The sequence below is a fragment of the Pezoporus occidentalis genome, unplaced genomic scaffold (genome assembly GCF_034315485.1).
Source record: "Pezoporus occidentalis ecotype Australia unplaced genomic scaffold, CSIRO_AGI_Poc_V1 ctg79, whole genome shotgun sequence".
Lineage (NCBI taxonomy): Eukaryota > Metazoa > Chordata > Aves > Psittaciformes > Psittacidae > Pezoporus > Pezoporus occidentalis.
Genome location: NW_026916147.1, coordinates 1389628 through 1413431, shown reverse-complemented (window position 1 = coordinate 1413431; position 23804 = coordinate 1389628). Strand labels below are relative to the sequence as shown.

At 36.6% G+C, this 23804-nt stretch overlaps 1 protein-coding gene across 6 annotated transcripts in view; it reads left to right on the top strand.

The window, feature by feature from the left end:
* The window catches only part of DCLK2 (doublecortin like kinase 2), an 88638-nt gene that overhangs the window by 53553 nt on the left and 11281 nt on the right, over window positions 1–23804 (top strand). For all 6 annotated transcript variants that reach the window (XR_009961622.1, XR_009961621.1, XM_062602852.1 and 3 more), the window contains 7 exons: window positions 8554–8626; window positions 10130–10238; window positions 14122–14179; window positions 17874–17993; window positions 19950–20096; window positions 22269–22402; window positions 23690–23767. Coding sequence is in view for 4 of the 6 variants with exons in the window: in XM_062602852.1 (XP_062458836.1) it covers window positions 8554–8626; window positions 10130–10238; window positions 14122–14179; window positions 17874–17993; window positions 19950–20096; window positions 22269–22402; window positions 23690–23767 (719 nt within the window). In the remaining 2 variants the exon portion in view is untranslated. The remainder of the gene's footprint in view (window positions 1–8553; window positions 8627–10129; window positions 10239–14121; window positions 14180–17873; window positions 17994–19949; window positions 20097–22268; window positions 22403–23689; window positions 23768–23804) is intronic.

Genomic DNA, 23804 nt, shown 5'->3' with positions numbered 1-23804 from the left:
CTAAGATTTCATCTGAAGCACAGTTTTTCATCCATGGCACACAGTTTCACCCCCTAATGCAGTCTCCCGCCTGAAAGCATATGAGAGGTTCCCTTGGGAGCAGCCTAATGGCTGGCAGATTTTTCTCTGTGTTGCACCAAGAGAATTGTCTTTCTTTCCCCCTTAAAAATTGGTAGCATTTACAGTTCTCACAGGTTGCTCTGTGCCTTTGGCTCGGTAAAATAAAAGAAACAGTTTGGAGCACTGTTGAGCATTTTACTGCTGCATTTGTGGAGCTGTCCTTTCAAGGAGAATTTTCTTAGGAAATCATCAATTGCAGCCTTTCTGCAAATGACCAGGATGGTTTGCAGTGATTATTCTGGTCAAGTAATAGCTCCCATTGGTGAACACAGTAGTTGTGAAGAGTCTGCATAATTCTGTGGAAAACTGTTTTCTCAATTAAGAGACTGGCTATAGGACGTGATTTGAATAGTACTTAGATTTGGGTTTTGACATGCTAATTGTTACCAAGTCTTTGTCTGTTTTGCAAGCAGTATGCCACTGGTTTCTGCCAGGCTTCTGTGATAATTCTGAAGAAATATTTTGATTTATTTGTTTAATTCTAATGTATTTTTATTTGTTTGGTTCATTGAAGCAATTTAGTGTTGATCTCTGCATTTATGTTTTTAAGTTGTACCATCCCATAGCTTCTCTTTGTCTGAAGAAAATTAGGTTAGCCTTTCCCCTCTAAAGTGTTTTCAAGAGCAATAATAGTTCTGACAATGAAATTTGGAACTGTGTCTTAAAATTTGTCTGGACAGCTTTTGTACAGAACTTACAGTAGAGGACAGCCAAGTCATTGGACTTGATGTTCTTATCTGGTCTGCACTATAATTAGCAAATACTTTTTCATCTTTAATGAAATTGCAATTTGGGTGTGTGGTGGCTGGGTTGTTTTTTTGGTTTGTTTGTTTGGTTGGTTGGCTGGTTTTGTTTTGCTTTGTTTTATTTTTCCCCTCACTCTGTTCTGTCTGCTTTAGGCGATTAAAGCTCTGTTAAGATAGAGATAATTCTAATAGTAACAAATAATTTTCAGTAAAGTGGACATGTCCTCTTTCCCTTTCAATGTCAATTTCACTGAAGAAGGCTGCTGTACTTCTTCATTTTGGAATTTAATTGATGCTGGATACTAATGAGTTTTTGTGTAAATCCTTCATCCCTGTATGACCAAAGAAAACAGCAAAATCAAATTGATCATCTTGGACCTGATGTGTTACTGTAGTGAGTACCTCTTGTTTTATCCTGTTAGGATGCATCTGTTCAGTAGGAGGATCCCAGCTGTGCTCCTGAGACTAAAGATAAAGTTATATAGTGACTCTCAGGATAAATTCCAAAAGGATCAAGTGCACTGCACAGTAACCCTTGTTTGTTGTCTATGTTCTAATAATAATAACTGTTTTCATGAAGTATCAACATAAAATCAGTAGCAGGGAGGCATGGTTTTATGCGAAACCACATTCTTTTAAGAAACCTGTTTTTATTTCTGTAGGATTGATCTTGGTCAGTCTGATGAGGAAAAGAGAGGGAAAGCAGGGACCAGTTTTACTATTCTGAGATTACTGCTTTTCTCTATTGTTAAATAATTCTTTGTTGCTAAGACTACATTGTGGCACAGGCTTCCTGCACTTACATAAAGAAGGTGCCATGACTACAGCTAAATGAAAATGTAGATGTAAATACCATGGCAGACAGTGAAAGAATAAGGTATATTTTTGAGTTTCCTGGCTCTGAAAATGAAATATATTGGCAGATTTATTGTGTAGAAATCATATGTGTTTATTTTTGTAGAGCACAAAACAGCAACACTTAATAATGATTTTATATGAGCTTGGGCCAGCAGGTAAAGGGAAAAAATAGGGGTTGATATTTCTGTTTCCTATAAAAAAGAGGGAGCAGCTACATATGAACTATACTTTAAAAACTGCATGTTTGGAAAGCCAGAATAAAACAGAACATTTGACTATAGATTAGAACCGTGCTAAGCTTTTTGAAGTTTGATGGTCAATGTAGAGCTTAAGTGATAATGCTAGTCATCAAGGCAGTAAACTTGAAAAAGGTACTGATTACAGCAGCAATTTTGTCTGTCTCAGACATTGAGTCTTGCACCATATTCTCTGAATGACACCTTTCCTTCAAAGTGAAGTCTTTCCAGTCCCCAAGGATTATTTCTGCTTTACAACTCTTCATAAGCAGAAGCAGTGCGCTCTGGCACAGAAAACTTCTTGCACAAACACTCCTTGTGAACAGCTTGTCTTTAAAGAGAAGGGCTTTCCTTATGTCATTTTTAGTTTTTCCAGCCAGAGTGCTTTTGTGCTATTAATTGTTCAGTACATACAGGAAGCCAGTTTGCTGTCCAACATCCCAGTCTTGCAGAAGTGTTTTGCAAAGAATTGAAATGAGGAATTTATGCTATGGCTTAATAATAGTAAATGCTACAGAATTTTCCCACAACCCAAACTAAATGACTTTTTTCCAGTAAGTGACAGAAAGGGATAGCATGCATCCAATTGCATGCTGCTATGTATACTTATCCAAGTTGTTTATTTTTAACATCACAATATTGGCCTGTAGCTAAGCATTTCACTTTGCAGATGGTAAAGATTTAGATATAAAAGTTAACAAGTATGGCATGAAGTAAATGACTGCTTTCTACAATATTATTTTTTGGACAAATGCATTGACTTTCTTATTTTTCTATTAACTTTTCCATGGAGATTAAAACTAGTGCATACATTAAGAAATAATGGTAATAGTGCTTTAGGTAGCACAGGACAACTGAGACTGACAATTGACAGGTTTAACCTTTTTTTTTAAGTGTGCATTTACAGATACCCACATATTCAGTGCTGTTAGGGGTACTTTGACTGTTAGCTCCTCCAGTGCATCTGTGTCAGGGTTTAAGCCTAGCCATAACTCAGAATCGCGCAGCCCTCTCTTGCTCCCCCCTCTTTCCTCCCCCCCAGCCCCCGGAGGGATGGGGAGGAGAATCGAAAGAATGTAACTCCCAAGGGTTGAGATAAGCACAGTGCAGTGACTAAGGTATAATACAAACCACTGCTGCTATCACCAATAATAATAATGATAAGGGAAATAACAAGGGAAGAGAATACAACCACTCACCACCCCCCGTCCAATAACCAGCCCTACCGAGCAGTGATCTAGCCCTTCCAGGTAACTGCCTCCAGTTTATATACTGAGCATGACGTGCTGTGGTATGGAATACCTCTTTGGCTAGTTTGGGTCAGGTGTCCTGTCTCTGCTTCCTCCCAGCTTTCCTTCCTCCCTGGCAGAGCATGAGACTCAGAAAGTCCTTGGTCAGACTAAACATTACTGAGCAGCAACTAAAAACATCAGTGTTATCAGTGCTGTTCCCAGGCTGAAAGTCAAAAACATAGCACTGCACCAGCTACTGAGAAGGAGAAAAATGACTGCTACTGCTGAACCCACGACAATCTGTGACTATGCACACTTTGTGCCATAAAAATAATCCAGAGACTAGATTAAATAAGAAATTTTGGAAAGTGGATTTCATAACTTCTTTATGCATATTTGGTTGTGTTTTATTGTCCCCTCTTGAAATTAAGTACTACAAAGTCATGTCATCTTTTTAAAAAGAAAATAAAATTGTACAAATAAAGAAGCTTTATAGTTCAGGCCTTTCTTAGAATCCCAGTTATGCTAAAAGGAATTGAAATTCCTTTTTCTGTTGATTGACTAAATGACCAAAGTGAAAGGGCATTAAAACCTAATCCAACACATAACTACTTGCTTAACTTTAAGCTATTGTGTAGCCCCTTTTATTTCTGTGAGCATCTTAATGTACTTAGTTAAACATGTGCTTAAGTGATTTGAAAGATTACTGCCTATCTTCATCAAGGTTTTAATCCCTTCAATTCTGTACACACCTTTTGTTAGCAGTTACATGTTAAAAGTATTTACATGCAATTATGTAACCCGGTGACACAGGTGCAATAGCAGTTCTTAGAGGAATTCGTTAACCTGCTGCCTTTGTTGTTTGCTAATTTGTGCTGGGGAAAGTTTCTTTGAGAACTGAGTTTTTCTGCAGGTATGAGAGTTCACATTCTCTTCTTAAACTTCAAGTGAAAGATTACTAGAGCAATGCCAGATGAGAATTTAAGGAAAAGTTAACAAACATACTTTCTCTAAGTTTGGCTAGATGCACTTTGAGGGTATTATGGGATCAAAACAGTAATGTTAATGTTTGTGTAGGGTTCCCATATTTATGTCTGTAACTTTCCAGACATAAGGGTGTGGGTGTACATACGCATTCATAGCTCTGTACCATACAGTTCGGAGTCTCTTCAAAGCATTATGAATGTGCTGGAGAACAAGGGCAGAACATTTAGTGCGTCTTAGACATACTATGAAGATATTGAGCAACCATAAGAGGTCTGACTGAAGTAAAAAAAAAACATTTGCACATATGTGTACAGTACAGTGTACAAAGGACTTTTTATGCCTAGCAACCTAATGGCAAAAGTTCTTAATTTCTACCCAGATAGGCAAGAAGGACAGATACAGGAAATCTTTAGATGCGTGCTCTAGAAAGCACTGTCCCATGTAGCTGCCAAGTTAGGTATTTTCTTCAATATGACAAAAAAAGCTCCAAATATTTTTACAAACATGTGCAATTAATCTAATCTTGAGTGCAAAAAGGTTTTTCAACTAAGGTAGGATTCCACTTGAGGAGAATGTGGGTTTATATCTGCGGATCTTTCCTCAGATTCTCATGAGACAAAAAATAAATTCCCACCAAATGTGAAGTTATCTGGGATTACTTTCTTATTTCCCTGCATGTTTTTATTTTAAATACAAGCAATATAATTGCATTTTTTGGCTATATGATAGCATTTTGACTCAAAAGATTTATTAAAAGTCTTTGCTACTGTACCAGTAGATGTAGCATGATAAAAATGACTGTCAGGATGCTGCTTTTTCATTCCCAAATTACTGAATTTGTCCTGATCCAGATTTTAAGGGAATCCTTGGCCATTCCTTCTTCGCTATTTATACATCACTTTACAATTGCATACCCATTTCATTTTGTGCTCTTGGACTCTGCAATGGTTTGAAGGTTTTGATGGCTTAAACGCTTGTTTTGGTTGGGGTTTGTGTTTGTTTTTGTTTGGTGGGGGTTTTTTGGTGTTTTCAATTTCTTATCATTAACTTAAAAGTAGAAAACCTGATAGATTATCTGTCAGGATGCAGCGATTTGATACATTATATACTGGAAAGTTCAGATAGTTGTTTTTGTTTTTTTTTTAAATAAAATCCTACAGTGCAATGTAGAAAATAGAGCTTTTTATGAATTGGATATTAGTAAGGGTGAAAGGAAGAATGCTGAATACCTGTTCATTAGTTATAACGTTGAGGTTTAATAAAAGTGTTGGGTACTAAAGTAGGTGTGTTAAGCTTATGGATATGACAGATCTAATGTGAGTATTTCTCACAAAACCACTCATGTTGATAAAACTTTTGACATAAGTCACAGTCAGTCTGTATAATATAAAATATACAGAAATGTGTTTAGACATTTTTCTGAACCTGGAAAAATGGTTATTCCAGAAAAAATACTTCAGCATGTGAAGAAAATGACAGTTGAGCAGGTTCTTTTCAGCTCAGTACCTATTGTAACTATTTACATCTTTAATGCGTAGAATGATATACAACATGATATTTTTGAGATCTGCGTGTTCACCAAGATATTCTCAGTATCTCTAATAACTATGTTGTATTGTGCATCTGGCTTTGGATGTGCTGTTGAAACACAAATAATCTATGGGAAGACAACACAAGAGAAGTAGAAACAGTGATTATTATATTCTATATTGCATAACATTTAAATGCAACAGGAGTTACTGTTGGTGTGAGATGTTCTTGGCCAGTAGCATCCACATTCTGAGGCGATTATTATTTTTTTTCAAAGGACTGGATTTCCACTGGTGCTCCAAATTAGTGGGAGCTTTTAAAAACAAAGTCAAATTCTGCCTCAGGTCTGAGCTTTGTAGGACTTGCATGTGTATGTGAGAAGGTGGATTTAAGACCTGTGCACTCTGCATTTATCATGTGTAAAGGGACCAGTATTGGAAAAGAGCAGTAATGACATGTGGAGTAGAATACAGGAGGAGAATTGTTGCAAAATCTATATGCAGTGTGATTATAGATGCTGTCCATATTCACTAGTGTAGTATCAAAGCAACAAGCATCCTTTTTTGTTCTTGCTACTATGGGAATTGCTTGTGAACCAGCCAAATCTACTTGCACATCCAAAATCATTACTTTAGCTTCAAAATATCTGCAGCTGTTGGGATACCAACAATAAAAGATATTATAAATATTACATGTCACTGGGTAGTTCAATGATTAGAAAATTGCTTTAATAATAAAAAATCACTTTATTCTGTGTCACTTGCTATCAATTCCTATGTCCATCCCACCTTTTCTGGCTAGGCAGCACCTCACAGACATCTTCAGTTTATTTCTACTGTGCTCTGACACAGTAGGTAAAGACTAGACTGATTTCTGGTAAGGGGCTGAGACACAGACTTACAGCAGCCAAATTACAGGCAGTCTGTTGTAGAGTGAGTTTGGCCTCATGTCTAGAGCCATGATGCAAATTTTTTTCTCCTTTAATTTTTCTTTTTCTGTTGCTGTTTGCATCCTTCTTGTAAATGCTGTAGTAAGAAGGAATGTGCCAAGTCATGCTCTGGCCTGATCAGAAGGGTAAAGGAAGTTGGGAATGAGGGCTAGATATTTCCATGTATTGTCACTCACTGGATCCCCAAAATAGACTACTAATATTTTTGGCTGATGACTAATATTTTGCAGTAATCTGTTCTGTTACCTCCATTTTATGCTTGAAGAAAATGTGATTGACTCGTGATTTTGCACAAATGTCATTTAACCCAAATGTCCTTGTTTCTGATCCTTGCGGAATAAACAGGTAAGTCAGAAAGAGAGCAGCACTAACATAACCTGGTTTTAAGTTATTAGTAAGGAGCAGAGTAGTAGCTGACTGGTTGCTGTTTTATGCTGCTTTTGTGCCAAACGCCAGTAAACATCATTGGTTTAGGAGCTCTGCAAAATTAAGTTGTACAGCTTCTAGTTACTGTACCTATAACTGATTTGGCAGCTCAGCTGCCACTAGAAACTTAATCATTCATTAGCATTTCATGAGCCTTTAGACAATATCCCTATCTGTCAGTTCCGTTCTTTCATTGACAATAGTGTTAATGATTTAAAATATTCAGCAGTGTAACCAGACAATGTCAGCTAAAATGGAAAATGCTGTATTTGCATTCCTGATGTCATGCAAAGCCAGTTCAACAGACCCTGAGCTTAAGTCAGAGAAGCATTTTAATCCTTTATGTGGTGAGTGGTGAGAACTTCTGTAATAGCCCATGAAGAAAACAAGACATGGAACTTCACAGAACAGTAAGAAATGTTATGCAGAGGAGGGGGAATGATCTAAAATATATTTTAATTTCATAGAGTATCCTTATACTTAACTGTAATGTGAGAGATTGTGAAACAGTGGTGCATAGAACACATCCAGTACATTTTACTATTTATGGTATTCATTCCTATGCCTCCACCCCTTTTTAAAAATGTATGTCCCTGGGCAGTATGGCAGAATGATTTCAAGTAGAATTGTGAAGATTCAGATGGTGTACCAATTAAGTTGTTACTGCAGCAAAAATAGTTTTCTTCAGCTATCGTCCTTCAAAATAATTTAGGTATTTTACATGGTATCAGTTACAAAGCTGGATCTATGTCTGGATGCATATCAGACATCTAAATTGAAATGCTTGTAGATGTCATAAATCTTAACATCCATAATAATGTAAAATATAGATCAGTAGATTTCCAAGCAAATCTGACTATTGGAGACGTACCTAGCCATCATCTGTTCCAAAATTCTCTCCTTTAAATGAAACGTAGTAGAGCTGACACAGCATTTCTACATTACCTTCCTATCATGCTTCATTGGTAATCTAAAGAGAGCATATATTGACAGAGTTCAGTGAGGGAAAACTCAGTCAGTGCCAGTTATGAAGAGATGTGTTGCATTACAGCACAAGAGCATGTTGTCTGGAGATGGCTGTCTCTGGCTTATGTGGAAATGCACACAGAGTGTATTGTAATTATCTTGTGTAGAAGGAGGAGGGAATGTTGCCTCCACACACACTGGCTCTTTAGTGTTTAGATGGAACTTGGTGCGGCTTGAGGGAATTTTCTTTGTTGTTTACTGAAATCTGTTCAACTATTTATCTAAACAGGAATATCATGGGTGAATCTTAAATTAGTAAAAGTGGTAATGATGCATTATAATGATGAACTGCAAGAAAGAAAGTATAAAAATAAGTAGAAATATAAACAGATTCTGTATAGGTGGTTTTAGGGTGTTTTGGTTTTCTTTCTTTTTTTGACTTTGCTGTTAACTCCTCCATGTGATTACCATCAGAGATAATAAGTTCTTACATTCTCCCACAGATCCTTCCACATGGTGGATCATCTTCCAATGTGAATGGCGTACCTGAATCACTCCATTGCCAGAGTCCCGAAGGTAGAACAGCAATAGTTGCTAACAACTGCATAAATTTTGTTGTAGGTGACAGTTGGGTTAGCAGTTTTACACGGTTTCTGATGACTCCAGATAATGTTTTGTTCTGAGATGTTTGATAACTTGTTGACAGCCTTATCTTTGAAAAATTGTGATCACGTTTTCTGTATCAAGGCAGAAAAGCTAGGAAATATTATTTCTTTCTTTTTATGTCAAGTAGTAGCATATTAGTGGACCTTGCTCTTCAACAGTCACTATTAGGAATTTGAGTGATTTTGAACATTACCTGCATAGTATCACAGGAAATGTCTTTGTGGCTGGATTGTAAGTGGAGCCCTGCTCAGAACAGCACATTGTACTTCAGGTAGAACCTGAAGGAGGTGATCCTGCCACTTTACTCTGCTCTTGTGAGACCTCACCTGGAGTACTGTGTGCAGTTCTGATGTCCTCAACATAAAAAGGACATGGAACTGTTGGAACAAGTCTAGAGGGGGGCCACAAGGATTATCAGGGGACTGGAGCACCTCCCGTATGAAGACAGGCTGAGAAAGTTGGGGCCATTCAGCCTGGAGAAGAGAAGGCTGCGTGGAGACCTCATAGCAGCCTTCCAGTATCTGAAGGGGGCCTATAGGGATGCTGGAGAGGGACTCTTCATTAGAGACTGTAGTGACAGAACAAAGCGTAAAGGGTTAAAACTTAAACAGGGGAAGTTTAGATTGGATATAAGGAGGAAATCCTTTCCTGTTAGGGTGGTGAGGCACTGGAATGGGTTGCCCAGGGAGGTTGTGAATGCTCCATCCCTGGCAGTGTTCAAGACCAGGTTGGACGAGGCCTTGGGTGATATGATTTAGCGTGAGGTGTCCCTGGCCATGGCAGGGGGGTTGGAACTTGATGATCTTAAGGTGCTTTCCAACCCTAACTATTCTATGATTCTATTCTAACCACTAGCCCATAAACTGACCTTAGCTAAACTTAAGCTTTCATTCCTTACCTCTTTAAAGCAATGTTATATTTTTTATTCTTTTTAAATTTAGTTTTAGAGTTTTTTTTTAAATTTAAAAATACTGAAATAAGCTGCTGTCAAACTTATTTGCATTTTAGATGTTTCAGCAGCAGCCAAGGGAACCTGAAGGAATTCAGCAGATAAAACTTTTGGGTTTTTTTCATGCATTGTAGAGGAGCCTTATTTCTATTTTTGCTTTGAGTATGCAAAAAGAGCTCAGTAAATATTGAGACTAAGGACTTCTAATGACATTTATTACATTTAGAATACGTCCAAACAAAAGCATAGTAAGGTTTGATTTGTGCATTAAAAGGTCAAACAACTGATTAGTCTTGTCTTGTTCTTTCTTATATTTGAGATAAAAACAAGGGAATAAGCTCTGAAGAAAACATCTTTAAGTTTTGTTTTGCATTTGTGACTGTTCTGTATCTGTGGAACCCATTGGGGATATATTACATCCTGCTGACACTTCAGCTTGCACTGGTGACCTTTCTTTTTTGCAGGTGTGAATGGAAACAAGTGCTCAGGGTCATCTACCATTCTTGAGAAGTATAAAGTGGGGAAGGTAATTGGTGATGGCAATTTCGCTGTTGTAAAGGAGTGCATAGAAAGGTGAGCAGGGAAACTGTTCAGTACTGCTGTTTATTTTACTGGATAAAGCCCATCCTATTTTCATAGAAAATGTGATGAGATAAAATCAAAGAGCAGTTGCAAAGTTATGCCTTTAATAATTTATAATATATATAATATAGATAATTTATATATAACATATCATATATAATATATGAGGCATAACTTTGATAAGTTATGTTTCTTAAAATTCAGGAGAGCTAGGCATATCAAACCACACAGATTCCCATGTATTATATTATTCCAGCAAAGGGATACAAGAGCAGCAGAGGAAGATGGCTTTTTATTCCCAAAACTAAAGGGGTTATCTAATGGAGGCTCTTAAAGAAATCCCACAGGTCTTTAAGAAATCCCCTCACACCATACTGTTGTGGATGTCAGGAAATTGTATGTGGCACCTAAACAGTCTTTGAGAGACCTCCCTTCTGCCTCAGCAGTTCTGCTGCTGTAGTATCCCTACTGCCTGCTGTTTAAATGATTTTTTCACAGCTTTCAGTGTACTGTGGGCAAGGTATTCTTAAAGGCATGGAGTAGGTGGCTGTGCTACTGATTCCCTTGTGCTTGCTTCTTCTTTGAGGTAGTGCTGTGAGACTGAAATAGTCTTGTGCCTGATTTTTCATCATGCAGACAGGAGTCCTTTACAGACCTGTGCTGTGTTACTGCACTTCCTCTGCAAGCTTTGTGTCACACTTTGCTGCTAGTGCAAACATAACCGATGAATTGACTGTCACTTTCTCAGTGTATTTTTTAGAATCACTTTGTGCTGTCTCCATCAATCTTAGTGTTATGTCAGCTTCTTAAATATTATGAGGAATCTCCAACCTGTATGCTAATACTGGGCAAATTCAGCAAATATCTGTAAAAGCCGTAAAAGTTAGAGACAGTTCCTATTATTTGATCTCATCTGCTGGTTTTATTTAAATAAAAAGAAAGGTAATTATGAATGGAAACATCTCATTCCAGTCCTAGCAGAGATAAATACTTTTGTCGAGTCATCCAAATGGGCCAGAAGCATTGGGCTGAGGCTGATCCAGAGGCCTCTTCTCTGGCCATTGTTGCTTTTTCCTCAAGAGAATTGTTTATTCACACTGTATCTGGATTATTTTTCTCCATTACTGAAAATAATATTGGCAGGTAGTATGTAACACAATGTCTAATACACCCTTCTGATTTATAGCAACACATGCCAATTGCTATTTTTAATACTTTTTTGAGAAAGTGATGTGCAATCATGCAAAGGTTATAGAGTAACGAATAAAGACTGCAGTGGCAACTCCTAGAGATACTAGTTGAGTACAGTGCTGATAAAGAAAAAAAATGGCTAAATATGATCTTGAAATGCTACAGTTACTGCTCAAAATAGTTCCTGTTGCATATGCACATTTAAGGTAATGCTTCTCATAAGTGTTAACATCTAGACATGAAGGTCTTGATTTTTAATTTAAATTTTTTTTTTTTTACATGTTATACCAACAAACTCTGGTTCCTGACAAGCATTACCACAGTGAGCAGTGTAAATGTTCTCACTAGCATTGCTACCCTCAGGCGATGCCATGCCAACCCTTGGCTTGCCTACTGCAATCCTGTTGCTATTCCTTTCTCATCGATTCTAGTTTAAAGCTCTTTCTCAATCAGCCCCACCATCTTACACCAGCAAAAGATGTATTTTCCCCTTTGGGTCAGGTAGATCGTCAGGCCCCAGCATACCTGGTCTTCTGAAGGGTCTTCCATGGTTTAAAACCCCAAAGTTTTGGCGCAGGCACCAAATGAATTGATGCTTCACAGTGTTTTCCCATGTACCCCGAAACTGGCCACAGATCTTTCTTATCTGTAGACTGAGCAATATTTATGAAAGATAACAGGCTAAAAGAATAAGATAATGTAATTTTTTTTTTTCAGGAATATCGACTGTGCTTTTTGAAAATCACTTAAATTCTGCTGAAAATAGGACAAAGGCTGCTAAGTCAATTGGGTTTCAAAACCTCATCTTGTGAACTAGAGAAACAACCTTCCAAATTTTTTTTTTAATTTTTAAAGAAAAAAGCAAAATTAAACTTAAAAATCTAGTTTCGTATGTGATCTAATCTCTATATTTAGTGAAGCATTATTATGTGAATTTTATACAAAATAAATACACAACAGTCGTTGCTAAGAATAATGATGAGAGGCAATGCCAACTATAAATGCTTGTTTTTCAATTTTTATTTATTATTATTTCTAGTACTGGTGTGCTTGGAAGCCTTAGTTGTGGAGCCAGCCTATTATATCATCTGTTCAACAAAAAGAATAAGAAGGTCTCTTTTGTAAAGGGTGTCTATATGTCTGTATGTACAGACATGAGCCAACAGATGGACACTGACAGCTAGACATAAGAATACCAGAAACCTGTCAGACAATACTGGTGTATGATAGGCAGTAGTATTAGCTCAAAAATTTTGTGGATGTTATCCAGGGTTTTTTCTTAGATTCTATAATAAAGAACATTTGCAAGAGGGATTTGAAATTGGTTGATGAATTGGCTTAAAAAATGTTAACCTCTCTTTCGACACAGCATAAGTGCTGGAGGTTTATTAAGTGGGTTTTGCTGATCAGTTGTTTTCAGGCTTTGAGATAATGCACTTAATTTAGTATAATGCATAAATTGTGATTCTGAATTACACACTGTGTTCATATTAGATTTTACATCAGGTCCATAACATGCGAGGATGGCATTTCACAGGTAGCATTTCACAGATAGCATTTAGATAACACTTCTATCTAAAAACCAGATCAGGTTGTAACTATGACAACCTCACAGATACAGCTGCACTTTCAAAGCTGAGATTCTCTGCTGCATTTTTTCAATAATGGATAAGTCAAATGTGAGACATTAATTCAGTTATTTTTTTCTTTGTAAGTTACTATTTTTGAGTAGTGTATCTAATGCCAAATGTATAATGAAAAATAACCTGGGAGTTTAAGAACATGCCTGACATTTGCTTTTCTAACTGCCTCCAGTGTTTTTTACCATAGATGCTAGTGGTGTTGTGATGCAGACTGGAGTCTAGTTACTGACACAACAGAAAACAGTAGCAACAGCAGTTTATGGCATTTTCTTGTTATTTTTAATTATCATTAATATAAGTAGTGTCTTTTTGTTGTTGTTTTGTTTTTAAAAAAATAATAATTTGTGGGGTTTTTCTCTCATTTTCTCCCCTTCTGGAGAAATGGAGAATATTTTTATTGCTTAGATTGATGAAAGGCAAAGAGCTCCTTTCTGTGACAGTATTTACTGAAAACAATCCTTTTTACTTTGTAGATAACCACCCTCTTAAATGCCATGGGACTTTAGAGGACTGTTATAGAACTCCATAGAATACTTTAAAAATAAAGAAAGAATGAAATAGAAAAGATCAAAATAAGTGCCTAATAAATTTTGTGGGATTTTAGACTAGTCTATAATAAACTATGGGGTTTTAGCTCTGCTGGATCCTATTGAATTTTTATGCTAGGGTATCAATCTTTCTTCTGCTCACTTTCACATAAATGTGTATGATTTCATCTTTAAAGCCTACCAGTTGAACAAAGGTAAGTGGAAGGCTCAAGTCAAATTTTGCATCTTGCATTACAGAAGTGACAGAGAGTTGTGCCAGGTCACAGAAGAATGAATTGCAGCTGGAGCCTGGGATTTATACAAAAAGTGAGCTGGGCTATGGTAGTCAGGGAAACAGCAGGCACAGATGCTGCTGAGAAAACAAATCAGGTCCTTTCTGTGAATTCTCTGTCAGCAACCTCCATGAGTCAAGGCATTCTCTATATTCTTACAGATAATGCCACAATTTGTTGATGAGTTTCTAATTAATGGTTCTCATGTTTTTCTTGCTAGATCCACAGGAAAGGAGTTTGCACTGAAGATCATAGACAAGGCTAAATGCTGTGGAAAGGTAGAGTACAACAATTTGCATTTATAAGAAAAATAGCAGAAGCAGCACTAGCAGCTGCTCATTAGTCATCAATGGTGGGGGTGTTTGCGTTTCTGACTGTTTTCAGGATATCTGTTTAACAGAATGATAGAGTATCCAAGAAGTAAGTAATAAAAGTAGTGAGTGTTGTCTACTAGATAATAGAGTAAAAACCAAATTGATGTCTATTTTGTGGGACTAACAAAGGAAATGCTAGTATATGTTCAGAATGCATTACATTTTGATCTTAAAATATTAGGGAGGAAATTTGCAGCTGTATGTGTGTTTATATAAGGCCTGTCCCTCTCTGCCTCTTATTTCTGTCTATGCTCCTTTTATACGCAGAACATGGACTTGGAAAGAAATTTGCACAATGGTTTATTTCTGTTTATGAAGTTTCACCATCCTATACAGCCAAGATCTCTTAAAAGAAGTTCCTTAAATTTTCTTTTTAATTCATGCTCAAGACAAAAAGTCCAAAATTTTTTGCCTAGCAGAACAGCATGTTACATAATTGAAATAAATATCTGGGTGTGTCAGACAACACCTTTACCTTCCTCCCAAGTACACAGATTATTAAAAAAGGAAGAAAAGAGCTCAACCTACAGCCAAGAATTTAGACTAAATGTTGGAATAGATAACAAATGAAGTACTTCTATTTTCACTGCATTGCAATGCCTTAAAAACAAAGTACTCTTATAAATCAAATGGATTTATTTTTTGTTTAGTGTTAGCTAGAAGAACACTGAGGGCACAGTATTAATTAGCAGTCAAATGCTGGATTAAAGTCTCTTTAAGAGTAGTGAATATGCCAGTCAAAGATAACTGAGAATGTGGACTTTTTGATGCAAATACTATACTTTTTTAATGATTGCACTGGAATGATTCTGGAGGTAACTTTGCAGTTAGGCCAGGGTTTTAATTTAAAGGTACCCTTTTTGTCATTTATATAGCGCAATTCAGAGCTCCAAACACTGAATGTGACCTTGTAGGAAGATGTAGTGAGTCTGTATGACATTCTTTGTATGATAATGAGCTGTATAATACTGTACACTAATGTACTACCTCCTGTGATGACTTGCTTTAAGTAGAGGTTCTCAAACAAATGTTTTATCTATGCAGATTTTAAATTGTGTATTAGGTGCTAGGAGATCAGTGTTTCTGTTTCCCCATCACTTTGTCTCATATTCTCTAGGTTTATTTGAGGGGATATTTAGAAGGGAACCTTAAAAATGTATAACCACAAGAAAAAGTGCTAGAATTACTGTTTTGAGATTAAAATGTTGTCCTTTGGCTGTGGGAAGGGGAACGCAGTGTGTTTCACTGAAAAAGAAAACTTCTGGGTGATTTGTACAGCTTGCAATTTTAAATGGGTTTTATTACTTGTCTGAGTCAGCTGCTTAGGTATCACAAATTGGGATGATACCTAAATTGGGCCCAGAGACAGACAGTCCATTTTATATAACATATTTGAGACAGATTTTCTATTTATATTTCTTACTCCTTTAAAACAAGCAAATAAAAAATATCAACCCCATGGATGCATACTTGCCTGTTTTGAAAGGACCTGTGTCTATAGCTACATACAGATCTATGTGTATGTGTAAGCAGAAGACTTGTCAAGAAGATGTTGATACCTGCCTGGTAGGTGGCAGAACTGTCCTGGAAGAGTTCCAACAAAGAAAATAACTAAACTTTGCTACAGCTTATTCCTCCCTCACTCCGTTTCATGTGCCAACATAAGCCCTGTCTTAAAAACACCCATCTGGCCCATGTATGCATGATTTGTATGTTGCTCACTGCTCTTTAGCAGTTTATCTTCAATGTTCTAAAAGTTGAATCCAGTTGATGAATGTATTTTCCAGAAGTGGCTTAAGTGTTAATTATACAATAAATTATCTGTAATTAAATTGTATTAATGTAGACTGAAATCTATATTGCACTATCCAGGAGGACGTTATAAAAAGTTTGAGAATTACTATTTTTTTTTTTTTTTTACCTGACAAAATACAGCAAAAACAGTGAGGTGGTTGAAAATAACTAACTAGATACTAGTATTTTGAGGACAGGTATTTAAACAGTAGGTCAGAAACATTTTGGAGCCATTAAAAAAATAGTTTATTTTAAACAAACATTACTTATTCCTGAGTTTTATTTAAAATGATTAACAATTGAGTCCAGTGAAACCAAGAAAGTGCAGGTAAAGCTGTTGTGCCTTAGTCGTAATAAATTTGTTTTCTGTTCTTTAGGTAGATAAAACTGTAATAAGATTCTGGGTCTTGCTTGTACTGTTAATGCTAGTTTTGAATTTACAGGCTTCCATCCATAAAGCTTAGTATGCTGTGGCTGTTCACTTCTGTCTGTTGATGAGATTCAGCACTGTGTTTAACAAAATTGCTTCATGTTTGTTTGTTGTTTTTTTTTCTCCAGAGCACTTTGCTTGGAGCAGACATGTGTTTGTTCAAAATGACAGTTGATGCTCTTTCAAACTGAATTTCAAAGGTGTGACTGTTTAACCCCTATATGCCGCACCATACTCTCACAAAATGAGATGCACACATGGCATGTGGTTTCTGAGTTACATAGCCACATAAAGCTTTGGCAAAAACCCAATGCATCTATAAATAATAGATCTGGAACTAGAAGGTGAAGTAGCATAAGATCTTCAATCACTGCCTATGCACAGTTGATCATACCTACTTGTAGTGCTCTGCTCACAAATGCATGAAGTGCATGCTTACTAATCAGTGCATTACACATGAATAAGTGCCAAGTCCAGTGCCATGATTTGTTATCTGCCAAAGTGTGAGGAAACTTGTTTTATGCAAGCATTGCTACTTATTTTGCAGTGAACCTAAATACAATATCTGTATTCCAATACACACATATTATAAAATATATATTCCAATATAAAAGAAAATGCAAACTGTTCTTCACATGAGCGGAGTATGTGCTTTTCTTCGTTCTTCAGTGTTAACCAAGCTAAGATATTCTAGAAAACAAAATATTCTGAAACCAATTTGTTCTTGAAACCCATAGCTTCCTCAGAACTATAGCAAAGGGGAAATTAAACTCAGTGTGTACTATTAATCTGTTGGAGCCACAATGACTTAACTGAGCCATTACATATTTTGCAGATTGTAAATCTGAACATACACATAAAATGAATGGAAATCTGTAACCAAAGCAGTTACATTTTTTCTGTATATAATCCACAACTTTTTAAAAAAAATAAAGTTCTTGAAAATAAATCCTAGATAATCTGTCATGAGTAACCTACACTTAATGAGAGGAGAAGGCTAGAGAGGCTCAAGAACATGTAAATCGTTGATGGGGGATGTCAGGTCACAGTGATCCAGCTTGGGAGAGAGGGGATTCTGAACTTTATTTCACCCCATAATATCCACATAAGAATATAATCTGCATTTCCTGAATTGATGTCATGTTCTGGGATATGTATGTGAAATATGGTAAATTAAATCTGTTCAATGATGAAGTACCATTGAGCTAAAATAAAAGTTAAAATCCAGCATCTGACAATAACTGTCTGCTATATAAATTAAACAGCAAAAAGGGTGCTCACTGTTCAAGGGATCAGCAGTCAGCTGATCAAAGGAAAAGTGAATTGGCAATTTCAACTCTATTCAGGTAAATGTCTGTCCTCCTTTCTGAACAGGAACACCTGATTGAAAATGAAGTGTCTATTCTGCGTCGAGTGAAGCATCCAAATATCATTATGCTTATAGAGGAAATGGACACCCCAACAGAACTCTATCTGGTGATGGAGCTTGTCAAGGTAAGACTAAGGAGAATTTTTCTTGCTAATTCTCTGTGTTGTGTGGAATCTGAGAAGTATCTAGGAACATTAAGATCGTGAGAAAAATAATCAGCTAAGATTTCATTGGCAACTTGTGTGTTTAATCATGCAAATACTCTTGTCAATCAGTTATATTAATGGAATTTATGTCTCTTCAGTTGCACTTAGAATTACTTACACAGATTTGAGGTATTTTGCTATGTGAGAAGTGGATACTGTTTTTTATATCATGTTTACAATATGCAGGGGGTAATAGTCATAGGCATTTACTGACAGAAATCTGCATTTATTTAACTAGGATCTTTATTTAATTATTTGCTTTAAGGAAAAAAAAATAATAGATTTATCTTAGTAGAAAATAGATAAAATGAATAGTTTAAATTCAAGTGATTATGGTCCAGCAAAATTTAAACTCAAAAAACCTCACCTGTTTTCAGGTGAGGTTTACAAGCTGTATCAAACATTCACTCACCTTTTTCCAGTTCACCAGAAAATAGATGCTGCTTTCATACATGTACAGAGAAAACAAAATCCTCATTTTGCTGTCACCTTGTGAACCAAACACACAAGTTTCAGTAAATTTTAGTCATGCACTCTCGTTTGTTTTCTGTACATAGACAGCAAGAATACACCAGTTTGATTGGCATGTCAGATACAAATAATATACATCATCATCATCATCACTTTTTATTTGTCTAAAACATTTTTACATTCAGGAGTCCTTCTCTCGAATGGTTGCCAGCCTGAGAAACCTCTAAATGAAGTCTGTAATTGTTGAATTCATTTATTTCTTTAGTCTGCCCATTTCTCTCTCTTTCTAGATGTTATTTTTATATAGTAGAGGATTTTTTGGTTTTAAGACAGTATTTACACACATATATATATATATTTTAATACACCACCATCTTGGCCCCTCTTTCCTGAATTGCTGCTTCTCTTCCACATGTATTGAAATGCTTGGAATGCCACCCGCAGCTCAGACAGATCACTCCTACAGATGTATCCACGGTAACCATCATAGAAACACCCACATAAAATTTGTGGCAATGGCTGGGAATGCTGCATCAGTAACTTGCTTACATGTTGTTATGTATTCCAAGAGGAACAGGGCATCCATAATCAGAGACTGCACAGCTGGCACATTTATAAATCACCTGTAGATTCTGCACTTAAGTGTATTGTAGAATCATAACCATCATTCAGCTTGGAAAATATCATGCTGATGTTGTTTGTCCTCTTCAGCTATATTTATTTGATATTTCTGCATATATCATAGAATCACAGAATCACAGAATGCTTTGGGTTAGAAGGGACCTTAAGGATCACCTAGTTCCAACCCCTCTGCCACAAGCAGAGACACCTTCCACTAGACCATGTTGCTCAAAGCTCTGTCCAGCCTGGCCTTGAACACTGCCAGGGATGGGACATACATCTACAGAAGTATCTATAGAATATTCAGTATCTACATAAATTCCAATTTGCATTATAATTGCTGCATATTTGTTATGTTAGGGGTTTTTTTATTACTGGGATAGTTTATATTACTTTAAGCTTTACTCAAAATCAGGGCTGTTGTTTTGCTACATAAAAGTATTAATAAGATGGAGAAAAGGGAAACTGTATGCCTGTACCTGTAGGTAATGTAAATGAGTGATCAAAGATAAGAAGATCAACAGAATGGAATCAAGATGGAGAAAAGCTGTGATTTGCCTAAACTTAGACACCAAGAGCCTGGAGTAAAGTTGAGAATAATGTAGAATGCCCAAGTTGCAGTCTAGTACTTTGGTGACAAGATCATATTTCAGCAAAATATTTTTTTTACAGTTTAACAGCTACTTGAGATGCCTTTTGCAAAGGAAGATTTTACGCAGTTTTTATATGAAATCATCTTTATTATTTTTCATGCAGTGATCTATTATCTTTCCATTTCTTTAGGGGGGAGATCTATTTGATGCTATCACTTCTTCTACAAAATACACAGAGCGAGATGGGAGTGCAATGGTCTACAATCTAGCCAGTGCACTCAAATACCTTCATGGTCTCAACATTGTGCACAGAGATATCAAGCCAGAAAATCTCTTGGTATGTCCCATTTATTTTCAAAGATTTTCTCTTGCTTTGTTCTCAGTAATGCAAATGCTTGTATATAAATGTCAAGGAGCTGAGCTGAGAACAGCAGGAATATTAATTTAGAGTAAGCATGTATGAAACAATTCTGCCACGAGATAGTAGTCATCATAACCCAAGTGAGCTGTGCTCAGACATGTTCTTATACCTATCTTTATTTACATCTTAATTGGTTGCCATTTGGATAAGCAGGAGTGTTGTCTCATAAACCAGTTAATTTTAAAGCTATATCAATGAATTATTTATTATAGCTTGCAAGTGGAAGAAAAGGTGGGCTGAGTGCCATTTCTTTGAACCATCATATGGTTAGCATCTGGAGCAAATTTTTTTTTTCCTCTTTCACTGTCATAGTAGGAACATCTTTCTGATGTTTCACCAGTATTCTAACCAGGAATTAACTCTATCTATACATTTGTTTCGTCCTAGGGTACTCACTACTTTTGTTTCCAGCAGAGACATAAAATAATTGTGTTGACAAGAATTACCATGAAGTCTGCTTTGGGAACTGCTTAGACTACAGTTCACAGAATGGGAACAGCATGCTGTCTTGCTTATACACAGAGGTTATATTTATGTATTAGATACCAAGTATTAGATACTACGTGCTATACAATGAGCAGGGCTCATTGTCAATCTTCCCTGCTTGAGCCACTATCATCAGGAGCGCTAGTAGCTTTCACCAACACACAGTAAGCATTTCTTAAAGCCTTCTGTGGTGTTTATCAATCCTGTTCAATGAGGTTGCAACTAGAGTAGGAGTCGTGGCTTATCCCGGACCAAATTTTGAACTGTTACAAAGACAGCATCAGAACCTGAAAATATTTTTCCAATTAACAGTCAATTCTTTCTCAACTAATTCCACTGACAGTGTTTAGCCATTTAAATAAGCCCTCAAATAAATTAATTGTTTAGCAAAAGGAAAGGGGAGAGTGTGTGTTTCGTCTAAAAATGTAGTCACAGCAACGTGGCACTTAAAAGAAAGACAATGAAGGTGGAAGTCACACTGTCAGTGCATCTTCAAACACAGCCAGTCCAAAGAAATTTTAAGCTCTCATTAGTGATTAAATCACTTATAAATAGGCACAAATGTCCTTTCTGGCTAGAAAGCCTAAAGAGATTACTCAACAGATGCAAATCTTATTCACTGTGATTGACAGTGGCAGAATGCTGAGATAACATACTGGCATTGAATGTAAATGCAAATAATTCCCATCAATTGCTACCTATAATTGCAAGTATTTAGTTCTACTACTACTGAGTTAGTAGTTAGTTTGCACAGGGTCATCCTGCTGTCTGAATTACATTCTCTTTACTAGTCATGCATTTAAAAATACAAAAAATAAAGAGTAATAGCAGATACGAAGATGTTATATGAAGGAGAACAAGTGTTTCCATTAATTATATGAATTACACAGGAGAATGAAGGAAGGTGTTGCTGCCTTACAGTATTTAGTTGTTTGAGTAAATCAAATTAATTCAGCCATTCTGGAAATTCTGGAGTCCTACATTCTAGAAAACTAGATCCCATTGAAATCATATTAACATAAATGTTTTACTTTAAGAAAAAAACTGAGATTAGTTTCTTAGGGATGCTATCATCTTTGCCGTATCGAAACATTTGGGTCTGCATAGAAACCTAAACACTTCTCAGTCAGCTTTCTCACTCCCATACTGAACTTGCCTAGACTAAGTTTAGGGAAGACATTTGCCTATGAAAATTCAGTATGCAGACTAGATTTACGCTACATTAGTCTCAGAGGTTAAACAAATCTGATTGTAGCTGCCAATCCCATTTTAAACTCTAGGTTGCAATCAAATGGAAGTATAGTCTTATATTTTTCATAATGTATTTAAAACTTCTCAGCATTCTAGGACTGTGATTTTTCCTCCTCCTCTAGTTGCTTAAGGCTGTATTGTGGTCTGACCTATATAGCTGGCAGACAGCTCGCATGAACACTAGCTCCAGCTTCACTGTGGCAATCAGTGGTCATACCATTTTTCTCTTCTTTCCCTACAGCACTGTGGAAGTTACCTCTTTGTCCTGATTATTATTTTCCAAACAAATTAAGGGATTTAAAAAATTCAGACGTTCTTCTCCTCATTCTGTTTTTATTTTGCTGGTTCTAGGTATGTGAATATCCAGATGGAACTAAGTCTTTGAAGCTAGGAGACTTTGGACTGGCAACTGTGGTTGAAGGACCATTATTTACTGTCTGTGGTACACCCACCTATGTAGCTCCAGAAATAATTGCAGAGACAGGGTAAGGATGACTGACTGAGACATAGGTCTTTTAACCAGTTATATTTGACAGGTAGCTCCTAAGTGTTGTAAGAACTAGAACGCTCTGACAGGCTGGTCCTTCATTGTTTTGAACCAAAGCACTTACGACAAAACAGGCATCATTCAGTTCTTTGAAAAGGCCAGTTTCCTCACTCATTCTGCTCCCAGGATTCATCTTTACCTCCTTGTCATCTCCCTAGGACCAGAGCTGTGGAGTTTTATTGGTTTGTGTTCCCTGCCTCACCTCACCATTCAAAGCCCATTGTACTAGCTGTGGCAGATGGCTGGGGAAAACCAAACAAAACACACTGTTCATGTTTGAAACAGAAAAATTTGTATGGGAAGAGATTCCAGAGGTCACCTAGTCTAAACCTGTTCTCAGAGCACATCTAAAGTAACCTTGTTTGGGTGACACATGCAATTTGATAACTGGTGGTTTAATTAAATAAACCACCCCATTTTTCTGTATTTAACAGGTGGTTGCATAAATACAAAATAATTTTGTAAAATGGTAGAATTTCACAAGCCATCTTTCCTTTTAGACCTATTAGACCTCAGTTCCATGCTAACTGGCTCTTGCCATACCTGTGACCATCCTGAATTTGGTCTTCCTAATGCAGGGAGGTTTGTTGTATTGTTTCATGCACTGTTCAGTGCACTTGTCATATCAAGACATACTTCACAGCTGCAGTGAGGTCAAAGGGCACTTCATCTGCATGATTTAGAATTTGACAATCTCCTGGATAGAAAGGAATAGGAAAAAAGACCTCTTTTTGACCTCTAGCATTTTAATTTCTGTGCTTTAAAAGAAAAGTGCAGTTCTTTTTTCCTGCATTATTCGCTCAAGAGACTGGAGATTTGGTGTATTTCTTGTTGCTTAGCAACACATGATAACCTTACAAATAGTTACTCCACTGTGGAAACTAAGGAAGCACATCCATGTCTTTTATCATTAGTGATTCTGGATTGCGAAACCTCCATGCTGAATTGAATCTGAGCATATTCAGAAGACCCTGGAGAGCCTTGAGGCTTGGGGGGGGGGGAAGAAAAAAGAAAAGAAAAAAAAAGAAAAATGATGTTACGGTTTTCTAAGACTGTGAGGGAAGCTAAGTAAAATGACACTTAGGTACAAAATATATTTCTACATCATCAGCAAGTAACGTAGAGCAGATTCTCAATATACAACCATGTAAATATAATGTTTTTTCTTGAAATGTCTTTTTAAAAAAAAAAATCTAGCACAAGTAACACAGTCTTGTTTTCTCAGATATGGCTTAAAGGTGGATATTTGGGCTGCAGGTGTGATCACATACATACTGTTATGTGGATTTCCACCTTTTCGCAGGTGAGTGTCCCTGTATGTCCAAGCGAAAAAACAGTAA